Source organism: Harpia harpyja, chromosome 1, assembly GCF_026419915.1.
Source record: "Harpia harpyja isolate bHarHar1 chromosome 1, bHarHar1 primary haplotype, whole genome shotgun sequence".
Taxonomy (NCBI): Eukaryota; Metazoa; Chordata; class Aves; order Accipitriformes; family Accipitridae; genus Harpia; species Harpia harpyja.
Window position 1 is genome coordinate 59,239,991 of NC_068940.1, and position 26,108 is coordinate 59,266,098.

General features: G+C 36.7%; 1 protein-coding gene across 12 annotated transcripts in view; it reads right to left on the reverse strand.

Annotated features, from left to right (window-relative positions):
• Nucleotides 1–26,108, reverse strand: part of SUGCT (succinyl-CoA:glutarate-CoA transferase) — a 338,446-nt gene that overhangs the window by 49,028 nt on the left and 263,310 nt on the right. For all 12 annotated transcript variants that reach the window (XM_052795879.1, XM_052795895.1, XM_052795888.1 and 9 more), the window contains one exon: nucleotides 5,826–5,889. In XM_052795879.1, the coding sequence (XP_052651839.1) occupies nucleotides 5,826–5,889 (64 nt within the window). The remainder of the gene's footprint in view (nucleotides 1–5,825; nucleotides 5,890–26,108) is intronic.

Below are 26,108 nucleotides of genomic sequence, written 5' to 3' on the forward strand. Positions count from 1 at the left end.
ATATTTATTAAGATTTTTTTAAGTATTTTGAGGATAGCTAAGCAAGCTGTCATACATCATTTCTGCTGAGTTCCTGTAATGGTCCTGAATTCCTCAAAATTGAAATCAGCTCTGTGAATGTAAAAGACATAAACAGTCAGCCTTGATGACTAAAAAAGGCGAATGAGGTAACGGTAATGCTGCTGAAGCTGTTTGTCTCCAATGTACCATAAATAGTGAAGTGAAATTAAAATTTTTCAATCAACATCAGTTATGCACATGCATGCATGCACACACGCGCACACACATGCATATGAAAAAACTGCCTGATGAGAAGCAGACAGGCTCAGAAGTTCAAGCAGAGGTTTTTGCAAAAAAAGAATTTTGGGGAATTTTTATGTTGTTGTTATTGTTGTTGTTCCTATATTGTGGGATCTCCTAGCTGCAGGAAACAATGGATTGGAGTACAGACTTCCTTAATTTCCTGCAAACTTCCCCCAAGCAGAAGTCACTTTTCTCTGCCATATATCTAGTCCTACTGAAGCTTCCCCCACTAGACTTACATTAAATGATCAAAAAAAGATAGCATGTATCACTAACAGCCATATCTGCTCCCTGTATTGAAATGTACTGATCAAACACATAGATAGCCCACTGTTATTACCACAACTATAACTGGTCTTCCCCACACATGGAGAAAATAAGCATAAATACATACATACCTAATAAATAGGAATACTTATTTAAAACAATACATAGAGTTTTTCTAAGAACTTCCTTCCCTTAGAAATCAAAGTATTTTTCAACTATTAACTAAGACATGAAAAACTGCAAATGATTAGTAAAGTGAGACACAGAGAGTGATTTGTCCAAGGTTAAGGAAGAAATCTGTGGCACAGTAAGGAAGTCCTATTAGACCTCTTGGCTCTTTGTCTTGTTCCTTAAAACCATTCTTCTAGGAGATTGATGGCAATTAGTCTCCATGGAACCATGACACCATTTAATGAATCATACAACAGGAAAAGCCTATCTCCGAAAAAAATGTCTTTCCTGTTTCAATAGTATATTTGTAATGCACAGTGACAGGAGAAGACCGGAAAAAGGGACATTTCTCCTGAGTGGGTTGATTAATTAACATAGATTGCCTGAATTCAGTCCAAGAAGTCTATGCCAAGGAGGAATCCTGTACTGCCTTTCCTAACTGAGCTTGGAGCAGTCCCCCAAACACATTATCTCAATAGCACAGAAGGAAATCACGAAGCCAGGTATGAAATTGGCCTTTCTGAGCAATAAAGACATACTTGATGCAAATCATCGGCCGAAGGAGAGAAATAGTGTTTATCAACTCAGGAAATGGGGATAAGGAGAACGTACAATGTAAACATTATCAAAACTAAGGATAGTTATTTTGTCTGGAAGAGGTGTTTTACATGATTTCCACAGTTATATTGTTTCCTGTTTGATGAGAGATGTTTCCGAAGTGTAGGCTTATATCCAAATCCCCAATTCGCTAAGGCTTAGAAGGGGTCAGAAATGAGGTTTATTTCACAGAGGTTCCTCCTAGTTAATAAATTCTACAAAGGTTGGTTTGTTAGGGACAGCTGAATGCATTGTGTTTTTTCCTTTAAAAAAAAAATCATATTACAAACATTCTTTTGACTATAAAAAACTACTGGCAGCTTTTAAAAGTCAATATTAGACACCAGATAATGCAGAAGTTGGGAATATTATTATCTGAGTTTCCTAAACTATATAAAATAGATGATAATGGAAAAGGTTTGGGTAAGATTGCATTGCATCCATTAGCTTTTTCTACATAATCAGTATGGGTTGGTATCCATTATGGTCCACACTGCAACTCAGAATAAATTACTCAGTGGCTCCCAGAAACCCACATGCTACCGCTCTTTGGAAAAGTCCATTACTCTTTGGCAAAGCATTTCAAGACTAACCCAGACACTAAAGCTTCTTGAAATTTTGTCCTTTCACTTAACTGTATTGTCTCTGTGCCATCCAGCATCATCTGCAATCTGGCACTCTATAAAACATCTCTCCCCTATCATTTTTGGCCCTCAAAAGTACTTTCTGTGTTCTACATTTCCCATTTTATTAAACTATATAATTTCTCCTCCAGATCTCTATGGAAAGGGCTAAGCACAACAGAGCTGAGTGAGGAGATACTGAGGTTAGTCACAGAATAAGAACATAATCCAAGTTGGAAAGGACTTCAGGAGGTCTCCAGTCCAAGCTCTTGCTCAAATCAAGGTCAGGTCTGAGGTCACACCAGATTGCTCATGGCTTTATCTAGTTGTTTCTTGAAAACCTCCAAGAACAGAGCCTGCACAACCTCTCTGGTCAACCTGCTCCACTGCCTGGCTGTCGTCATGACAAAAAAGACTCTCCTGATATTGAGTCTGAATCTCTCTTGTCTCTCATCCTCCCACCATGCACTGCTGTGAAGAGCCTGGCTCTTCACGTTGATAACCTCCCTGTAGGTGCTGGGGGGCTGCTGCCAGGCCCCCCTGAGGCTGCCTTTTCCCCAGGCTGTACCAGCCCCTCTTCCTCAGCCTCTCCAGCTGAGATGCTCCAGCTCCTCATCCTCTTTGGAGCCCTGCCCTGAACTAAAGATGATTAAGCCGACTTCAGCTATAAAGCCAGAAGAGATTCATCAGTACAGCCCTGCAATCAGATGAACCAGTCCTGCAAAAAATGAGTGCAGTACAGTGGGACTCAAGTGAGGCTCTCTCACAGCGTTGCACCTTCTATATATAATATGTCAAGTATATGTATATGTACACGTACATGTATATGTGTACCGTAAGTCAGCTCTAGAATAATTTCATGACATGAATATACTGAACGGCATATGTGAAACATTATCCTAATGAAATCACTCAACTACCACAGAACCACATTTTTCTTTAAAATTATCTTACAGTCTTTTATACAGTCACTGTTAGTCAGACATGATGAAATCCCTTTTTCACATCCATTCTTGAATCTAAGCTATCTTGCTTGCTAACAGTAACAGCAGTGTATACATGCAAGGACATTTTTCAGTGAATACTTGAAGCAAGAGATATCAAAATACAAGGTCTGTATCTCTCCTACCCTCAATATGGATTTTGAAAAGAAAAGTGAATAGAAATATGTTTTTTATAATGCGACTTCTCCCACTCCAGTTTCATCAGTACCTTATGATGTGCTTATCAGCACACAGTGTATCTCAGGCTTGGAATTATAAAAAAAGGCAAGGGGGAAAGCATTGACTAGCTGTGGAAAGAACCCAATTCAATAACCATATCAAAAGATAATTAAGTAAAGGAGGAGTATGAATCACCAAGTCCAACGTTAAAAATGTAGCCTACATTAAAGCCAATGGCAAAATCCCTCAGAATTTCAAGATGCGAGATCTACAAGTGAGGATTCATATACAGATTAGAACCCACTCTCATAGTGGGGAGACCCCTGGAGAAGGACTACTCTAAACCAGTATGTTAGACACAGAGGCCAACTGTGATGCTCAGAGCTGAAATCTGCCAGCATACTCTCACTGAATAAGTGTATGTCACTGGACTCACAACTTTACTTGGCAGCACAAGTCTGACGTCTGTCAAGAGCCTCAAGTGTGATGTCCAATTCAGTTACTGAAAGACACATTAAAATCTGGCTTATATGGTTAAGAAATAACAGTCACCCATTTTTATTTTGGGATCAGTCTCCCCACTGTCTTTAAGGAGAGACATTTTTAGTCTATCCAGTTTCAACGTTCACATTAATGTCTTAATCTTGCTTAATAAGCAACCCTGAGCCAGAAACTGAGAGCTTAGTACAGTTGTTCTCTACCAAATATAATATATTCAAATATAATCACATTGAAAAAAACAGTTGTTACTATTTAAATAGTCATTGAGAAGCAGTTTATCTGCTGGAGGTCTTCTCCGCACACTCTTCCCTGTACTCTTCAGGTATATCATTGACCAGGACAATTCCAGGGTACTTCCATTACCTACCATCAACAGTGGCGAAACTCACTATGCACTTTAATTTTGGGACAAAGTAATGTACACTCTTTCCAGTGATATCAATAGGTCCATTCTACTCACACTGAATGAGTGTCCTTCACACTTCCCTCCCCTGTGTCTCCCCTCCTTATCCTCCCATACCAGGAAAGGAAGGAATTCTCCTTTTCCTGCTCAAATATCCAATAATCATTTCAGCCATCTGCTTCAATACAAGAAACTCCTCATAGAAGCCCATCTAAATGGCAAACCATTAGAGATTAAGATGATTTATTTTGGTTTAGTGCAGTATCACTGGTTTAATAAAATAAAAAATAACTAAGGATTTGGGAAGTACTATGGCTTACTACCTATGTAAAAACTCACTCTCTTGCCAATACATTCTATCGCTGCTGACAGACGTTAGAACATTCCTTTCATCTCCTTCCTCTTCTTGCAGTTTAACCTATCCCCTTAAGGAGTATTTGCTTTCTCTAAGATAGATTATACGTTGTATGCAACATGAAAACCTTACGTACTTTCTCGACCATCTGCAAGGCTTTTCTGCCCGCTTCTTTAAAAAGAATTAAATCAAAACCCTTATTAGTCTTTTCATTTTGGATAAATAAACCAGGATTACTTTTCTGTTAGAGACTAAAACAAAAGGATTACTATTTCCAGATACAGGCATCTAAATTAGAGAAGCATTTTTGAATACAATCAACCAAACATCCAAGCATAGTGGGACCAAATGTGGAATGCAAACTGTGACAAAGAACAAATATGAAGCATACACATACATACACAAAACACCCCCTCTATTCATGCAGAAAATATGATCTAATACAGGATTGATTTCTTTCAAATAATTCTTTCTGCATCCCAGTGTGATTCCAGGATGTGCAAATTAAGATAAATTTTATGGGTCAAATTCTTCTTACCACTACATGTGCTCAAGTCAACTGAAATTGATGACAACTGGATGCTGTGTCAGAGGGTAGAATTTGGCACAGAAAATCATAATGTAAGGAGAAGATGTTATAAAAATAAAAATTACATGGTGCTTTGAATGAAGGAGGAAACAATTCTCAATGTGGCTTGGGAGAGAAAAAAGCATAGAGAAGCAGAAAAAGTTGACCCAATAGCTAGTAGATTATCAGATAAGGCTCAGTTGTCAAAACACAGCCAACTGCAGGGATGTGAATGAGAATGTTCATAATGGCTCTGGATGAACCGAACCCCATTCCATAACTAACTTCAATGGAAGTAAAGCTACACCAGCTCCACATCCTGATGCACTTAGAGCTTAAAAGAGCAGAGACTAGTTTATTACTTCTATATTCTTTGGAAATCCAAAATAGCTATCTAAGACTTCATTATTGCAGAGCTTCATGTCTAATCTCATTAAAAGAAACGGTGTGATGAAGCCTTCAGTATGAACTCCCCTCCTCTTTCTTCTTCTTTTTTTTTAATAACAGAAATGTCCCTAAAAGAAGCCTGTGTAACTTGCAAAATAGACCTAAATCAAAAACAGATTCACATATTTATGTAGATGATTTAGCAGTAATATTTCTAGCAGTGGGAGTTTGCAAATATTATCAAATCCATGTTCATGCTTTATGACAACTGACCGATGAAAACCAGAAGCTATTCTGACACACATTTTAACCCATTTTTCTGCTACTGGAATGAATATGAGCACAAATGTCCTCCTGGTTAAACTTTTGTTCATTTGAGTGAAATGTGAAGATGTGTCATGTCCTCAGCTCAGTTCCAGAACTACTCAGGATGTCATGTAGCATTTAATTTCCAGCTCCATTTAGAAAAAAGAATTAAACATCTAACCTGGAACAGCTATCTTCCCAGCTGTTGGATGATTCATTTCCATCACAAGTCCATTGTGCAGCACCTAGAAAAAAAAAACAAAACCCAAACCATGTATGTAATAAAAAAATATAATCAGTTCCTAAACTCAAGAGGAAAAAAAGAGATAAATATTATCATGTTCTTTCACAGAAAATCTAAAAATACAGGGAGCTACAATTCAAGTAATTTGCTTAATCTGCAAAATGAAAGCCCTGATGTTTGACACTACTCTCTATGCATCTAAACAAATGCTTCAGTAAGACTTTACATGTCTAACGTATCTTTAAGCTCTTATATCCAACATCGAACATAAGAAACTGAGCTGCAAGCATGTCATGCTTTCAACCACCAAAAGACAACTGGTACCAACATGGAATGAGAATTAAAACCTTCACCCACTTTCACTTTTAATCTGCAGTATGTATTGAAGGCCTATACATAACTTATGTTCTCTAGGGGTTTTTTTTCATTGTTACTCAGTTGCTTTTGAGTTCGTGATGGATCACACTATGAAACGCTGTCTTAGTAGCTCCTACAAACTTTCAGGAAAGATGACATAATTTTGATGTTATTTCTGTTCTTTCGAGTGGGTATGCCATGCTTCAGCCTTGTGTATATCTGTATGGGATGATATTCATCACAATTTCCAGTTCCTTGTTACTAACATCAAGCAGAAAACAATGTATGATACCAAAATTCTCAAATAATAGAGAAAAAGAAATTCATAAGAGCAAACTCACTGCTGTTGTTAATAGAATTCTGCACCAAAGTCAATAAGTAATCTTTACCATTTCCTTACCTATTATTCTGCCATCCTTCTAACACTGTTATCTTAATGACATAATCAGAATTCTTAAAAATTATTTATTTTGTTATTGAAGTATTCTCTACAAATAAAAAGCCTCCCATTAACCAACTACTTTATTTCCAGTGTAACAAGTCTAAAGTGCCTTGCCAAATGTATCAGCTACAGAAAAGCAAAGATGGGCTAAGACTGTTAAGTGATCATGTAATACATCTACCTATTCACCTTGCACCGTGAACAACACTAGCAGCCTTGACTATTAATGACAGGTGTAGGTCTAATTATTCTTGAAAATTTCCAGTTAATGAGATGACAATTTTCTTATGCAGTCTGCATCATATTCTCTATTTTTATTATTAGAAATTTTTCTCCTAATACATAATCTAAGTATCTTTGCTTTGTATTATACATCTTTATTCTTGTCTTTTCCCCAACTGGACACAGAAAACCAATCACTAGCATCTTTATAACATTCTTTTACATACTGGAAGATTGTAATCACATCCTCCCTCAGTCTGCTCTTTTCTAGACTAAACAAAACTAATTCCTTTAACCATTCTTTCCAGGTCAAACTTTGTGAACCTTTTATCTGTGTAGAATAGGATGCTTAAGAAATTCCCATTCCTGAACAGGTGGTGTCAAAAGGTCAGGTCAGCTTTCTCTTAGCTTGTGGGCTGAGCCTATTTAGCTGACATTTAGAAATCCAGATATTTCTGATAATAGATGCTGGTGGAAGAATGTCTGTTCACTGGTCTAATTGTTTGGCGCTGTACCAAATCATTAGTTCTATTTCTCTTTCAGAAGGTTAACGCCAATTTTGGTAGACGTTCAAGTGAGACATCCAGAATTTTTTTCCAAATGACAGAATTGGAAAATATAATTGCTTGTTTTACTCATTTTTAGAATCTTTCCAGTTATTCCCCTAATCAAACAGTATTGAAAGTTTGGCCTCCTTTCTCCGTAACTTACTTACATGGGCATTCTTTATGCATTTAAATGATTATTTGAGACCTGAACGAAAGAAAACATGCTTATTTGAACTTGAAATCAACAGCACACTCAAGTGCATAAGTAGTTCTTTAGATGGCAAATGAAAGGCTGTACCTAAAAGTGGCACCATTTGTTTAAAGAAAAACATACAGATTCTCTAGCAGCTACTCAGGGCTCCACAAAATTCATGCCTTCCTGTGTTCTGGGTCTCTAAATTCTTATTCTGGGATCTCTAAATTCTTATTCTAATAAGGCAGACTTACATTACTTTAAAAAGATTTCCTTTTGTTAGACTCCAATTCCATCTCCCTTTTCTTTACAGAATGAACTAAGAAAAAACTGCAGTATCTTTGAGTATCACCAATCTAACATCTATTCCCTTTTAAAAGAATTGCTTAAGATGCAGTCAAGCTTCCTTTCTGTTTTCATGATAACTACGGCATAGATTTTCCCTCTCAGATACATTATTTTCTCGAAAACACTGCAATTACCATTACTCTTACTACTCTTATTTTCTACAGTTATTAAGCCTATATTGGTATACTCAGTTCCATCTTTTCTTTTAAAGAAAGCAACCCCCAAGCAATGAATCTGGCCAAAGACCGTTTTTTTTTTCCCCACATCAGCAACACTATTTGAAAGAACTGTGTCATTTCCTGTTTACGTGTTCCATTATTAGGATTCCCAAAAAAGAAATTGAAAAAACAACTTCACTGACTCCTCCTCATGTGCATTCTAAAAACGGTGAAGGAAACATATAAGATTACTGCATCCTACCCTTTGGAAGAATGCAATGTTCAGGTCCATTATCATCAAAGACAAGGAAAGTCTGAGGACAAAGTAAGAGGCAAAACTTGAAGGCCTTCTCTTCCATTGTCTTGTACCACTCAAATAGTCATAATCCTTCTGATGTGGTAGAGTCCACTATGCCCTTTGTATTCACCTTAGCTCAGCATAAGGAACTGATGAATCAAGAGAATCATGTAAAAGATGACAGCCATCAGTAGATCCATTTTTTAATTCTTTTTTCCATATGGCTTACTTTCCAGGCTAGGAATACTCTATTATTATACTATCTGTTACCATTTGAGATTTTGTGAATCAAATTAATGTTTGGGTGGCATTTTACACCAATTATAATGAGATCATTGTAAGGGAATCAGAAGCAGTCTTCTGTCTTTCAGTAATAACCTTTTCATGACATTTCATTTTATTCCAAATACAGTCATCTTGTTGATTAAAGAAGGAACCTCTCTTGTCTGTCTACTGGTTAATGATGAAAACCTGATATCACCATTTTGTAATCTTATCTCAATAACAGTACTAGCAGTGTCCTGCTGTTATTTGTGACGTGTTCATGTAGGATTTTTTTTGTCCTGTTCATACATGTTTACGTCTTTCCTCCTGGCACTTAGAAGTGTAAAGGAAAAGTCTCTCCTATTTGCAAGAAAGAAGAAATTATACAACATGAAACAGTAAAAAAATCTCTCCATTCTACTGAAGTCAATAGAAGAGAGGGTTGCTCTGATTTGTGCCATCTGTTATAATGATTCCTGCATCAACTTTTGCTACATAAACTTTTTTTAAAAAATTTTGTGTTTTCTTGCAGACTGGATTTGAAAAACTACATAGATATTATCTATACAATGCAGAATATATGTAATCCTCTATCATTAGTTGCTAATTCTACTTTGGGATTATTTATTTTATATGCAGACAGTATCAGATTTGCCCATGTTACAAAAACAAAATACTGTTTGTTGATGGATAAAAACAACAGAAGTCACTATATTATACATTTATTTAGCCAGTATAGGTTACTACATGACTTTATTCAACCTACAGCAAATAGAACAATTGATATGATTATGTCTTCTAACCACAGAGAATAAAATAATTTAATTAAAAAATTACTTAATTATTATTTTCCCAATACTATATGCAAGGAAGTCCACCTAGAATCTTTAAAGCAAAGATCTTAACGTTTTACTTGTGTCATGCAAACCAAGGGTAATTTACTATATTTCATCATATATATTCTCAGTTCTTTCATCATTCCCTCTTAGCTTGTCATGAGAAAAACTATGGAGGATACTTACATCAGCTGCTATGAAGCTTACAGAAATTCAGATATAGCAACTTCAATGATTAATTTTGCTCTTTTCCCTAACCTTGCTAATAACTGCAAGTTAAAAAGTGGTTAAAATTTTTATAACAGACAGCGTTAAAATCCCTTAGCCGTCTGCTTTCACAAGGAGGATCAAATATTAACTCTAGTTATTTCTTGTATTCTCACCTTGTTCAAAACAATTATTCAACTGACACTACTTTTCTGCGTTAATATTTATATTACCAGTGGGCATGTTCAGTTGAATACTGTAATTTTTCTTTCAGTATTTGAGTCTCTTTTGAGTCTCACTTAAAAGCTAAGTGACATATAAAGAAGAAAATGAGAATAAAATTAACTTCAAAAGAAATATAATTATGATATAAAAATACAATATGGCTGCAGAAACAATTTTAAATTTCATCTTCATCTAAAAGACCTGCAAGGCTGAAAATCTAGATACAAACAGGGGTTTTATCTTTGACCGTTTGGGAGTTAAGACTCATTCTTTACAAGATCATATAGTACATGCAGTGGTGCAAGACAATTTTTCAACTTTCACAGATCCTTCAAGGAAAAAGGTGAAACTCTCATTTTTCTACAACTGTACTGTTCCTTAAGGTAGTAAGACATACAGACTATTAATGCGTATGGTGGCTTTCTTTAGGACTTATGTGTGAGTACCTATTTACCTATCTAAAAAACAGCTAGAAAAACTATCACCATGCAGGATATGGCTTCAGGATGATTTAAAGGAATCTGTTTTTTCTTGGACACTGCATAACTTGTAAGAATATCTGATGTCTGATGATAGGTCCCTTAATTGATAAATACAATAACAATACATACACAAAAGGGTTCTTTTGGTAAAAAGATTATATAGCAAAGTAACAAAAGCTGTGAAACAGAAATTAATAATGAATATTGTTATTAATAAGCATTAATCTTCCTCACATCCCTCAAAAATGAATGGCTGTCTCACATGCTAAGGAAGTAAAATACTTTATTATTGATGCAGCAGCACAAATGGCAGGCAGGAGAATCAGAAACATTGTTTCTGCCTTTTTTCACGTGGATAATGGGGTGTTTGGCCACCTAGTAAACATCTGGCAAATTCTGCAATGACCATAAGGTTCAACTGTAATGTAACTGATTATGCACGTAACCAATCACCCATGACAATGCAGTTTCTCTTTGAACTGCCATCAAGGTTTCAAATCAGTCCTAGGTACTACCTAAGATACAATCAGCTTCCAAATCCTAATCGAAGGAGATGCTGGAATCAGAATCAGAAACATACCAAACATGCTGTCAGGCCCCTCCTCCCCCCCCCCCCCCCCCCCGCAAGTTTAAAAAGTTCTATTTAATGTAGAGCCATGTATTCAAAATATGCATTTGTACTGACACCACTCTCTCAGTTTCATCTAGAGTTTAGTGAAAAGGATTTTCAGGGCCACAAAAGAAATGATGTAACCATTTTCTCCATATTTTTGTAGCCACAAGATAGCCAGCTGTTGGTAAATATAATTACAACTTGTGCCTCCAAACCACAAGAAAATAATAATACTGTTTTTCCTGTACATGCTGAACATAGAGCTATGGCCATAATCACCCTCTAAAGAAGTAACAGCGTGTGTTGTGAACACAATGCCATATTGGAATTGCATCCCACATCCTAAAAGCACCTCTTTCCAAATAAAAAGATGTTAACTCATTTGATATTTGAAAAGGATATTAAATGTATCCCTATCTGATGCCTGGTTCTGCTTGGTCTTGTATTTCTAGAACGATGCTACACAGCAGAATGTTTTGCATATCAGCATGTTCCCACTCTTTTATTTCAATGCAATAGTCCCAGTATTTTCAATTCCTGTTGCTAATGAAAGTTGTCTTTTATCACTAATAACTTTACTATTATTCTTTCCAAACACAGCTTCTAACATATAGGGCTTACCTGGAGAAGGTAATATCATCTCTCTACTGTATGAGCCATGTAAGTATTGTTTTAGTGAATCACATCTATCTCCACTTTACCTGCACCCACCTCTCATATTTGAAGTATCTCACCATTTCACGCTGGAATAGTACATAATTTAAACAAAAGTAATGTTCTTTACAAATTATTGAATGAGTGAAATCTGGTTTTTTTGTTTCTGGTTGCTTAATTTACCTCTTTACTCCCAGTCCCTTATTCTGACACACTAAATGCTGTGAGTGTGTTAGAGTCCCTTATGTCCTTAGCGCTGCATCTGTGATACTAAATGAATACAACAAAAGAAAACCACAGTTCACTGGAATGTCCTTATGCTCCATTTCTGCTTTCTTCTAGGCCCGTGTCTTACAGATTGTTGGCTCTGGTGAACTTTTTCTTTTCTTTGTGGGTGTGAGGTGATGGCTTTGACAAAGTCCTTTTTATGCCACAGCTTCACAGCTTTTTACACACATGCTGTAGACAAAATTACTTTTTATTGACATTCCTAGGGATGGGGTTTTGATGTCTGAAGCATATATCTTTGGTTCAAAAAAGTCCTGATCCACGTAACCATATTCAAATACTTCTTGCTTTTCTACTTGCCTGCTGTGTCTCTTGCTCTACTACAGAACACCTCAACTGGATTCCCTGTTGATTCTTAGGATTTAATTTCCTTACTTTTTATTTAGTATCTTTTGCCTAAAGAGTTTTTACATTTCTCCAGTCTAATAGTGGTTCTATAAACTAGCTATTGGCTCTTCAGTATTGAATTCAAGTTTTACAGTGGCCATGAATTTAAACCCAAAAGGCCTGCTCTGATACAGTTTCTTCAAAGTTTCTTACCTGCATTCCTGTATGTCACTTAAGTCGAGAATTGCCATTCTGTTTGCGTGCTCTAGAACTAAATGTTTCAAAAAGGCAATCACTCAGAGTGATGAGAAATTCCTTCCCTTATGCTCTGTCCCACTGTGACATTTGACCAGCTGAAGGTAGTTGAAGTTACCCATTATTACTACCTCATTAGGCTTCGTTGATTCTTTGATCTCCTTCAACGTTTTGGACTCAATATCCGTTTCCTGATCAGAAGGCTCAACAGCATAGCCCTAATACTGCTCCCCCAGCTCTATGACCTAATCTGTCCTTCCTGTTCAGTTTATAGCCAGGTATTACACTCTCCTATTGATTTTTGTCATTCCAACATTCTTCTGTAATGGTTACTATGTCAAGATCCTCCTTCTTTGCCAAGAATTTCAAGTCACCTATTTTTTCTTTTACACATCTCATGTTGGTATACAGATATGTATAGGTTTTGTATGCATTTGGGGAAGCAGGGAGTTGGCCATGTCATTTTTTATTTAACTCTTAAGTTTGACACTGTATTAGTTTTCCAGAATTTCTCAGCTGTCCCTCCTTCAGTTGTGCTGGACATTTCATTCTTGTCCCTTACACCTTTTGTATGACTGACATCATTAGCAGATGTCTTTAAACAGTGTGAACCCTCATTTGTCAGTTTTTCCTCAACTCCTGTATGAGTAACCACACTCATTAATTTCCTACACCAGCAATCTGTTTTTATTACGGTTCTAGACAACCCCTTCCACAGAGTTTCTTCCTCCTCCAAGCTCTGTGTAAGTATCCCAATGGAAATCCTACTTCTTGTCATCCATTAACTGAAATAGCAAAAATCTTAAATTATGAAACCTACACAATAGACTAAAAGCAGTTCAGCAGTGAGCATAAAGATGATGAAACTTCACCAGGTTTCCTGGATGAGTTTCCAGGATTCTTTTAGTGGTTCATAATACTGGCAATGAATATATCCACCACAGTGAGTTCCTCTCAGGCACCCTAGGAACGTCTGTTCTTCAAGTTCTGGCCTCACCCTCTTCCACTCTGAGAATCTACTCAGCAAATTGTTTCTGTGGCCAACATGAACCAGGCAATTAATGTTTTTAGTAATTCAATTTCCTAAATAATCTTTCAAATTCAATAATGGAAGATATGACCCTGATACTCAGAGTAGTTCTCATATTAATGTTTTTCTTCCCTTAGCACCTACTGCTACAAAATAAAGAAGAAAAAGTCCTTACTGCTAAATCAGCCACAGTATAATGCACAAAAGAAAGAGACATTAAATAATCCAAAAAATATTAAACAATGAAAACCATTTGTGACAGAGCAGAAACACCTTTGCCATTGTCTAATCATCAAACACATACTAATTCTTGAGAAAAAGTACTAAATTCAATTTATACCTCACAGTCTAGGTAAATATGAGACAGCTGCTAAATACGTCTATATAAATCTCAAATGTTTTCATCAGATGTATTGGAAAGTAATGAGAGTAAAAGAAGGTACTTTTATTCTAATAGCAGACCATATTTCAGTAAAGAATCAGGTTTTTAACTCTTGTGGAGAAGCAAGTATTTCAGAAGGGTTTATTAGCATAATTAATATTTATAATGAATAGCAAGGAGATTAAGAGAACAAAGATTAATAACTCAGGCCAAAATATAAAAAAGTGCAAGGACAGAAGTCTGTAATTAACTGCATAAATTCTCTGATTTTCAAGGTTCCAGACCTGACCCTGACTTCAGGGGGCTTTCTGGGTGCTCAAAAATCAGGCCCCTTCCCTCAGGTGCCCAAGCATAGCTCCCTGATGACCTCCTGCACCATCAGTCTGGAAACGTGGCAGAGGAGAGAATCTGTCCATATTGGTTAAAAAAAATACATATACTTTTCAGATGTGGATTTTTTCCTGAGAACTGAAATGTTGATTGTAAAACCACATTTTTGGTGGGTTTGAATGTGTAAATCCTAAATTCACAGAAATATTTAAGCAAAGATGGTTGGCTGTACAGCTATTTGGATATGAGACCTGGCTCATCATGACAGCAAGACAGGGTGTGGCTGTATTCAAAGCACTGGCTCTGGGATCAAAGAGCCTGCCTCCAGCTGCAGCATACCTTTCATGTATAATACTGGTAACTCCACACTGATCACCTGGAAGGTGCTATAGAAACATTGATTTTATTACTGCAACAAGCTGAAACAGAAAGCTGGTTTTGCTTCTTTCAGTCAGAATTGCCAGTAATGTACTGCTAGCAATGGTGTTGCAAACCACTGGTTTTTGATATTTTTCCTACTTTTGATTATTACGAATACTATATTCAGCATTTAAATATTATGTTTGCAGTTTCTCTGATCAAAAAGCATGGACAAACCTAACTACAAATAATTTTAAAATATGCAAGTGAATGTAAAAATGAAGGTAAGTGCCCTGGATTGTACAAGGGTTATATTATTTTGCTGTCAAGAATGTCGTGTGAAAGGCTTTAATTTTATTTTATTTCATTGCAACTTATCTCTCATGTTAAACAACAACAAAATAAGTTTCCAGATGTTTTTCTTTGTGGAAACTGACTTGTAAATGCAGATGAATGTAACTGTATTCCTACAGTGGTACTAACCTAGGACCACCCCACCTTCAAGCACCGTGTACCATAAGTGGGAGACTGGTAGCGAGAAAATGCTGACCACCTTTCCACTGCCATTGTTTTCACATCAGTTCTGTAGATATTTCATATGTTCATTATATTCAGGGATCATATCCAGACTCGCCTACGGAGCTGGTGATGATGAAGAGAAAATTCTGATGGTTTCTGTGGGCCTTTGTACAACTGAGATTTTTCAGAAGTACCTTTTTGCCACGTGGTATAGGAATAAGTCACACACAGTCGCAACTAGCAATCAAAATGTGCAATCTTTGACAATATTGGATATTAAGAACACTTCTAATAGTTCTGTTATAGAAATCATGTGTTTTCTCAGATAGGCATGCATGTTATGGCAAGAATACATTTATAGAAGGAAAAGAAATCTCAATAGTCAGGAAGCCTCAAATATTCACAGACTTACTGCTGAGCTAATAGTAAGCAAAGGAACCATTAACAACAGCATTGTACCATCATGCTAATATATCACTTAGTTTCTGACGGTCCTTGGGGACCTCACTTGTTTCTCCCAGTACAAAGTACATAATCAGTATAGGTTTTCCAATCTTGCATGCCACACTGAGTTCCCAAGAGCCTTCTTTTAAGTACTCCATCCATCTTTCACCTGCCATGTAAGTGTTGCCGTTTATTTATACAGCATTCATTGTTCTGTTAGAGCTAGTCTGTCAGCTCAGAGTACTCACCCCTTCCCAGGACTGCAAAACTTGCTCATCCACAGAAGAATGCCACTTAACACTGGCACCTGCTTAGTATTGTAAAGTACATCTAGATGGGAGCATCTCCCTGCAGACCCTCAGCCTGCTGCAGGCAGAGATTCACTGCATCTCTCCTCATAAGCAGTTTATTCCTGCATACTCTTGCACTGACCTTTGTAGCCCTTTAGAAAAGGAACTGTGACCGTGGTTTGAACTACAGCATTTTGACTTAAGTCAAAGGAGCGTTGTGGAGAAACACAGGCAGACTACCCTGGTAAACAGTAGAGATGCTGTTCAGTTTGAGTGTTGGGTTCTCCTTCCTCAGTGCTTTATGTCCTGGGCAGTCAAAGGAACTTTCATCAACAGAAACTCCAGCACATGGAGATCTTTCCTGATTTATACTCTACCCCATTAAGACTGGCCTTTGTAACAAAAGAATTTAGGATCGAGAACTCCTAACCGTGTGTACACCAAGGAACTGGGATTCAAGAGTGCTACTTGCAAGACGTGGAGAAGCATATTGAGGTGGAAAATAATTTCCCACTTTGTATCAGTAGCTTCCACTACTTTCTAGCAGTTCAGTACTTAACAATTTTTATCCGCTTGTCCATTATTAACATTTAATTTCATGAGTTTTATTACCCAACCATAAAATTTCTCTCCAAGTTGCAGTAAAGCAAAAAGAAGCTAAAGCCAGGCAGGTATTTCAGAGCTACCGGTGTACACATGAAAGACCTGATTTCTTTCAGAAACTATCCTTGTTAAAAAAAAAACAAACCATAGTTTTGAAAATACTACATTTCACAGTTACCTAGTCAATAATGTGCCTTAGTTGCTCTGTGAGAATTTAATGTAAAAAGCAATTAGTATTTGCCTACTATACGTAACTGTGAGCAAAACCAATACAGGTTTTTAAACACAATGCTTCCTATGAACTTTGCAGTGCTTCCAGACTTTCTTGCCTTGAAGTTAATGATCCCATGCCATTAACCTTAACAATGAAAATACAGGACTTAAATTTATAAAACACCACAGAAATATCACAGTTTTGAGTGCTAATGTACAGAGTTAACAATAGCCTGCAATAAAGCCACTGGCTATTATACTACAGATTTTACTGATGTTCCCATAACGAAATCTCATTCGACTGGAAAATATACATCAACTACTTAATGGAAATGAATCTTAGGAAAGCACTGTTTATTTCTTTAAGCCACAGGAATGTTAGAAAATTAGAAAGTTCTAGATATACTGCTAAAAACACAGAGAACCTGATAAAGCATTGAATTTGCATTTCTACACTGATCTTCCACATTATGTTCACATTCGTGGTCAGACCTGGCATATAAGAAGCCTGAACTTTGTTTTGCTCTGTCAGGTTCCCAGTGAGGACACCTCAGAAAGCAGGCACCAGGGCCTCAACAAACTCAAAGATCAGCAATTCCATGTGGAATTACCAAGAACATTATCCCTGAAAACTCATATTCAGGCAACTACATGCTGAATATAAGCCCTATCAGTCCCTTATGACAGGCTTTCTTCATCTCTGTTCCCAGCACAATCATTATCAGAAATCTGTAGAGTTCACAGTGTCTCTATAGAGACAGAAATTCTCACATGCTTTCCAGAAAAACAGCTTCATACCTTTTACAGATCAGTTGTTTAGAGCACATAGTTGCTGAAACAAGTTGTTAGCTATGAGGGACCAAGGAAGGTAAAAAAAAGGGAAATACTAAGGACAAATTTTTCCACTTAAAATCTTACACCAGTTTGCATGAACAAAGGCATTAGTTCACCTGCGTAAATTGGTATCTTCAAATGTTCTGACCTATTTTGGAAGTTATACCTCAACAGCGGTACCTGTTATGTAAGATTACATAAGTTAATACAAGGATCTGATAGCATTAAAAGCAGAATTGACAGTAATCTCTCATGACAGAAGAGTATTTTTTCCAAATATTTAAATCTAAGCAGATGTTCAATGTAACTGGAGACGCAATTTGTACATGTCTACATACTGAACCATTTCAGGGCCTTCATAACACCATCAGTTTGCAACACTTCACTGTATCCGAGTTTATTTGAAGCAGGTTGCACTGCGATTAACATGTGCCAGAAGAAATCTCTCATGTCAAGCCATAAGCACTACTCTGAATATTCACTTTCTATAAGACATTTCATTCCAACTAGTGCTATTTAAGCAGACAATTAGAATGAAGGGGAATCAAACTATACAAAATGTACAGAGGTGACATCTAATAAAATAAAAAAAAAAATTTTAAAAAAAGGAAACGTCTTAGGTTTACAGCTGTTTCGTAAGACTAGATCCAATCTGGGTTAAATTTAAGTAAAACACAAATACATCAAAATTTCATGTTTTGATCCTTCTAATTAAAATGTTACTTTTCAGAAGGCAGAAAGATTTTTCAGTGATGAGATCCACCTCCAGTATCTAGTTTCTGTGATTATGTAAAAGCCCAATATCATAGTATTTCCTGTGAGGATCAGGTCATGTCAGAGACCTACTAGAAATCCATTCCATAAAACCTCTAGCTTAATTTCCACATAAATAGATATAAATCAGCTTCAGTTAGACAGGCTTTTCTTTTTTCTTCAGAACTGAATCTGTGTACCCACAAATGTTTTCTCACTCATCCAATACCACTATTTAGTTAAGATAAATAGAGAAAGAAAAAAATGATTCCAACATTTCCCCAACCTTTACTTCAATCTTGTATCAGAAGAAATATTCTTTTGGAAGAGCTAAAAAGTTCTGTCTTTGTGTTCATCTTAGTCTCCTGAAGATACTACAGCTGACAGTATTTGACTGAAAGCTGCTTTTTGAAAGATGACTACTGTTCACTGCACTCAGCCCATCCTCCAATTACAGGAAACCAGAAATGATCCACACATAGTTGCCACATAAAATTAATTTACAGTTACTACTGATACAGGCTGTAATGGAATATGTGATCTGGTGAGTTAGTAAAGACAGTCAAAGGATTTCTCATTGAAAAATGAGCTCACATTATGGGACTTCTTGCTCTGCCATGCATGTGTGGGATGATTTTGGAAATTAACCTTATGACCCACATTCGCCTCAACTACCATTAGACCCTTGACTGAGGATTGCGAGATGGTAACCAAAGTGCCCTCATTGTAGTCAGCAGAGATAAAGACACTTCCAGAGGGTGATTATGACTCTGATATTTGACTATGATTATCATTACTATGATTATGATTCTACTCTATTAACCATGGAGTAGTCTTACAATAAGAGTGCAGCTACCTCTAAAATCTGACTTAAATGCTTATTTTCAACTGACATGTATTCAGGACTCTGTACATCAGTTCCTCATCTGTAAAATGTGGGAAATAATATTTCCACAATTTTTCAGAAGAATGAAAGGTACATGGGACACTGAAAGATACAGAAGGGACGTGGTGGTGGGCTAATTTCAGAGCAGTGTACATAAGTCATTTGCCTTCTGATTTATAGCAGCAGAGGTGAGACAGGCTGCCAAAATGAATTTGCACTATATAATAAAATCCTCAGCACTGCTGAAATTCACTGTCACTGCTTCCATATATCCATTGACACAGATGTTCCTTATCAGTTCTTTCCTCTTTACCAATAACAAAATATTAAAAGGCTTAGAGTCAATACTCTTTGGGTTGAAGGAAAAAGCAGTGATGCATGCAGAAAATGTGACCTGAATAAGTGGTGTGTAAGGTATAAAAGGACAGCTCAGATCTGTGTATAATCTAGTTTTCCCTTTCAGCACTGACAAGTGCTCCATCTTTAGTCAAGCCTCTTTGCTTACAGGCAGTTGACAGTTAGGGCCTGCCTGCATTCTCCCTTAATCCATCAACACATACGTGAAAAGATACTCCATCTCCAGAACTAATCTGGAGTTTTTTCAAGTAGGGTTCATGGAGACAGTTTACTTATTTATCTTGCATAAACACATCAATCAAGAAGACAACATCAAAGACAGCAGAGCTGTCATAACTCTGACGCTTGCTTTTTTGTTATTATAATTGCTCAGATATTCAAGGCAATGAAGTCTTTGCTGAACTTCATGAAGGTAAACCATGCTAAGCTGGGACAATTTTCCAATTTAAGGAACATCGTACCCCCCCAAAAAAATAATTTTAAATGTTTCACATATGTAACTGATACCCAAACATAGCTACAAGATACTTAGCTTATATTTATTTTGTGTTTGATTACTAAATTGTAGGTGCCTAGTTTTGATTGCAGTTTATTATGGGAGAAAAGCAAATGAGGTAGGAATCCAGTCTGCTCTCTCTGAGGTAGCTCCACAATGCGGACCAACGTATGGTAAATGAAGACTTGCTTCAAAAGCTCTAAAATGCTAAAGTAAATGCACCTGTGGTTGCCTAAAGGTTCACTGTAATTAAGTAGGAATAATTTTACAAAGAGAAGTATGTGACTGGGGACCTGGACAAGGAGCTGTGTAATGTAACCTGGGGTTGTATGTTGATTAGCTCGAAAGACAACAGATCCTGCTTCCACTGACGCAAACAGGAGTCAGAGCAAAACCCAAAACATGCTGGGCTACTGCTGTTCAGTCAGTTTTGTGTTTTAGCCTGTTAATGATGAATCCCAGATGGACATTCATAGCTGTCTCTTGGAAAACTGGAGTAGTAAATACATTTTGTTCATTATCATTCATCTATTTAGGTATAAGTTCTAAGTGACAGGCTAAAGACATCCTTCAGGCATTTAGAATGTTTTTCTTTCTACTGCTAGGCTAGTGATGTTAGACTAACGTGATTCTGTCATTGAAGTTAGCTACCTGAATCTTTCTCCTGAAGTACTCATACTTTTCTGTTTGTAAAAGCTGTCAGAGTTTGAAACTAGTATTAAGTTCAGAAACAATTGATCTTTCAAATTCCAATTAAAATAACAAGCTTGAAAACATTTTAGTGCTTTAAAATCAGCTATTTCATCCTAGAAAATACATGTAATCACAGAATTATTTGAGACTGCAAATAGAGAACACAGAAAACCCTCAAGAACCTCATCTTAGTCCAGTTCTTGTTCTCATAGCACATTTCTAAGTAGAACCAATCCAAAGGCAAAAAAAGCTTTCTTCTTTTCATACCAGCAGAAATGGTACAGTTTTATTTTTCAGGTTTACAAAACAGTATTGGTTTTGGTGGATTATGATCCAGAAAAATGTTATTGCTTTATTTTGAAATTAGATGTTTATATAGTAAAACAGACAACACACAATAGTTTATCAACCTCATATTACTGTGCAGTAGCTAGAGGTCTTTGGACCTGTATTTTTCTTCTGTTGTTAATTAATGCCAAGATTTTTAAATTAATTTGAGAACAACATGAAAACCGTATGTTAAAATTTGATGGTTGTGATCAAATAACAATAGAGATCTGTTAGTTCTCCCTTTAACTTTGTAAATATGTGTTAAAAATGCTTCTCAAAATCATCACAAGGATTAACAAAACGCTCTAACACACGCAAAGACAGAATTCTAGAAATCAGCAATTAAAATTACTATTAATAGTGTTATCAAGGAAGAAAAGGAATACAAACAAAGGACTTCAGCTATATCTCAAAAATTCAATAGCATAATTCACATTTATTAATTAAAAAAGAGTTCCAATCAAAAATTTAAACCAAATTCTCTACCCCTATTAGCTTTAACTTCCATTTGTTGTGACACCAAATGGAAGCTTCAGAATTTGATCTTCTATGTTTAACATTTCTCTTAATCTTTGAGTATCACTAGAGAAACTCTAAATGCTTCACAATCCTATCTTCTGCTTCTTTGCACTGACATCTCAGAGTAAGAATTTTTTTTAGTTTTACTTGATGATGATGGAAGAATCTTCCTCGTAACTTTCACTATAGATCTGACAGCAGCTATAGCATTAGGGGCCTGGTCCTCATGGCATGAAGGCCACAGCTAAACTTTCTAGTAGAGCCACAGCTTCATTTTAAACTCTGGTCATAATGAAAGACAAACATGAGTGTTGTTTTCTCATCAAGATGTGTTGGCAATCTGAGTGGAAGACTTCAACTCCATCATGTTTAAATATATTTGTTGATTAATGGGTTCTAGCAGACACAAAATTGTTTCTGGAATGCTCTTAAAAATTTCTTGAGACTTTTATGCAGTTAATTGTGACTTGTATGCAGAGTTTCAGATATGTAGTTTTAAGTACAATGTATTTTAAAGTTGCACTTAAGCCTTGAAAAGGGATTAGTAGAGCCATCATTCTGAGAAAAATAGTAGCTGTTCTCTCAGCAATCTGAGGAGTCAAAAAAATGTCTGTGTCGTTCTGCAGTACTGAAATTATGAGGTTGACTGCCAGTGGTGGCACTCTCTGAGGGACAGAATGAGGATCTAGAGGAAGGGCAGACGTCTCCATGACTCCTGCTTGCTAATGCCTGCTGGTAGTTAGTTTTATGCACTGGCATGATAAGGTCATGAAGAAAGTCTGTGGTTGTTCCAGAAATGTTTTCATCTTAGAGAAGTCTTCAATGACATAAAACAGGAAAAAAAATCTGAAATAACTTGGACAATATGCAATGAATACATTATTTCTGAAAATGGTGGCATTTAAGTATTCTATAAGAAAAAGCCCAAAATCAAGACTTCTTTTCTTGCCCTAGATCAATTTAACTAAAATGAGTGCTTATCAAATCACACTGCTGTGCCTATTTGCTTCCATACTTAAGCTAATTTCACTATGGAGAAAGAAAACCCTAATGTAATTTTTGAAGCTCCATGAATAGAGAATGTACATACATGCTTTTTAACACTTTCCATTGCCATACACACATGTATGGCGCACACACACAATTTGCCTGTAATTCAGCTTGCTTAGGAAGGACAGTACTTGTGCTAATGTAGCCTAATTAGTAACAGCCAGAGTTAACTCTGCTATTGTAATTCTATGAATTCTTGCAAGGTTCTTCAAAGCACTGAGGAGAGGTTTGAATGGGGGGACTAGGAAAGGAGTAAAAAATGAAGCAGGCACATGGTTTTCATTTGGGGGGAGGGAGTCTGTTATGAAATTTACTTGACTGCTGCAGGCAATATTGGAGGATTAAATGGAAACTGGCTGAACCTTAGCTTCCAGTTTATAAAGAGCATTCACTCTATAAAGTTTCCTTATAGCACCTTTTTACATAATGAGCTTTAACTAAATTCTGTCAGCACGGAAAGTGGTTCATATGGTTTAAGATGTGTCTTACTTCAGGAATTCAGAAGCTTTTCCTTTCAAAGGCAGAGAAGCAGATTTAAAGGAGGGCTTGAGTTTTGGAAGCGGTGGAAGATGTTGTACCTTTCCCATGTCTCATGCTTTCAACTACAGACTTGAACAATACTATGCCAGGCTGTTGATCTTGTCAGCTGCAATTGTCTTTCACCTGATTATTCATATGCTATTGTACATAACCCTCAGCCCCTTCAGAAAGTGCGAATTTTTCCAGTAGTATGATAACTGATAAGAAAAGTAGGAGGGACAGATATATAACCTGATGTCATTTATATTTAAGTTTCTTAATTTTCAATTTGTTTTCTTTATTTCTGTTCTGGGCTCAGAACAATTTTACCTATAATGGTCTTTTCTGAAATCTACTTGACTCATCAAGTTGCCTGCCTCTCCTTTTCATTCCTCTTTTTCAACCGTCAAGAATTTCCAGCAGGCTCAATCTTGCATAAGTACCACTGGATGTTATGAAGAAAAGAACACAAGAACATCCAGCATCAAGATTTATAGTGTCAACCCCCCGCCCTCTTGTTGTTGTTGTTGTTTTGAGCTAAATTCAACTCCTAATTATTATAGACAACAATGATAAATATTTTGTACAGTTGTGCATAGAGAAATACTGGAGTATGTTGTTTCAGGCATTGTGCAGCTGCAAAACCTCTGTTGCCATTCTAAGTAGACACAAAAGCTTAAGAGACTTAATCATTCAAACACTTCTAAGAACGTAAGTAGCTTTATCAGTGCACAATGTTCCTGGGAACTCGAAGTAGCTATGCTATTCACATGTGCAACTGGAACTGAGCTTGTATTTCCAGAACACAAATTTTAAAATCAGTAGAATTAAATTCTATCTTTTTCTAATGAGGAATTGTGGAGATTTTGAAGTCTTCTAGACGTAAAGGGGTGTTTTTAACAATGTTATCCTATCCTTTTTCAAACCATATTTCAAGCCACAAGGACAAAAAGAATGAATTCTGGGGTCAAATAAAGTGTTTGTTTCAATTGGAAACTAAGAACTGATATTCATGTTCTGATAAAGTATAAATGAACTTACTCTCAAAATGTTACTTGGAGATGAAACATCAAAAATGTTCTACACTGTCCCATTCGAAATGGCTGCAAAGAAATACTGTGCTTAATTTTTCTTTTTCAGATGAATCTATTTAAAGATTTACCAAACAGTTCAGGTTCAAAAATACCATCATCTGGCAAATCAGCTATTCATCTGAACTCTTCAAAGGACTCTCCTTCTAAGTACTATTCAAATGAAAACACTGAAGTACTTTGTAAAGATTAGGTACTTAATGTCATTTGATTAACAAATCTATGAATGTCTTTACAAAAGTAAGGAAAAGCTATAATAAGGTAAAATACAGACAAATGTGTAATGCTAAATTTGATTCATATTTAATCAATACAGAAGACAGAATGCAGCAGAAATTAAAACTATTTGGACAAAGGGGTTGCAACAATGCAAACAGGTGATAGTGAAAATGGAATCAGCCAAAGAACGTTATGACGACACATGTATTCTTCCTTTGTTTGTTTGTAATTCTGCAGCCAGAATTATCTCCTTGAACTCCATCACAATTAGCAAAGTTTCTGGCATACTAACTCAGCAAAGGGGGGAAGAATCAATTTTACAAGTGTAATATAAAATGTGATATTTATATTGTTTTCCGGTAGTAATCAGCACTGTCTGATGTGCAAGTAATTTGTTGAATGCCAAAGACACTCACGTCTGGCTAACAGTTGTTGGCTGATTTTGCTGAAAGCTGTGTGTCAGAACAGGAATCTGTTTGCGGTAAAATTGTTCGTGCAGGAAGGTAGGCAGCCTGCTTCCACATACTGCACTAATGATGCCTCTTCACAGCAACCACATTTTCCATTTTGGACCCCTGCTCTAAGAAGTCCTAACATCTCCACTGAGGGAACATAGGGAGAAGAGGGTATATCCCCTCCTCAAAGTTTCAGTTCCCAAATTCATGAATTAACCAAGATGAAAACAAGATGAAAATCACTCAGCTAAACTACTAATTGTTTATTTTACGCAAACTAATAACTGTACTTTGTCTTTCTTGCCCGAAGTTCTCAATATTCTTTGCATTAGATAAACAAGCCTCAGATAATATAAGTATTACCTTTTCCAAATATTTCTAATGGGTTATGAAAGGGAAGAATGAGCTGCCATGTGTGCTGCTTTACAGAAACCTTGGGAAAGAGCTACGGCACTAGCTGAATCACAGCTGCCGCCCGGCAGCCCTCTAACTGGGGTGGTGGGTCAGCATGCAGGATGGAAAAACATGGCAAAGATGAGCCTGACCTCTTCCCAGCTCAACTCCACCTACCGAACTTGAAAGAGGAGAAGTACCAGTCACAAACCCACTAATCCTCTTCTCTTCTCCTTTCCTCTGATGCCCAACCTGGAACAGTCATGAAGGGAACACTAATACAATCATCCTGGTAGGGGACCTGCTTCATACCCTGCAAGAATGCCCCTGGAGTGTATTGCAATCCAGCCCTCACGTCCATGCCAGAGGCCACACAGGAACTGTGTGGCACAAGCTGGGAACAACCCCAGACTTCCCAGTACAGAGACCTAACTCTTGATCATAAGACTATCCTTTCTTCTTCCTTAAACCTTTATTTTATTTTCAGTAATGTGATAGAGTCTAATCTACCTCATAACCCCATTAGTGCTGCATGCCAGTCCTTTGCCCATCTGCAGCAGACTGCCCTGCAGTCCTGAAACCACTTCAGATGGCACTTCTTCAAGCCATGCTAATCAAAATGAAATATCTCTCAATTAATTATCTCTCTACAACCTGCATTCCAATCCCACTCCATAATTGACAATTACTTGCCCATTCTTCCTCACAAAGCCTGGAGTAAATTGGATAATTTTAGC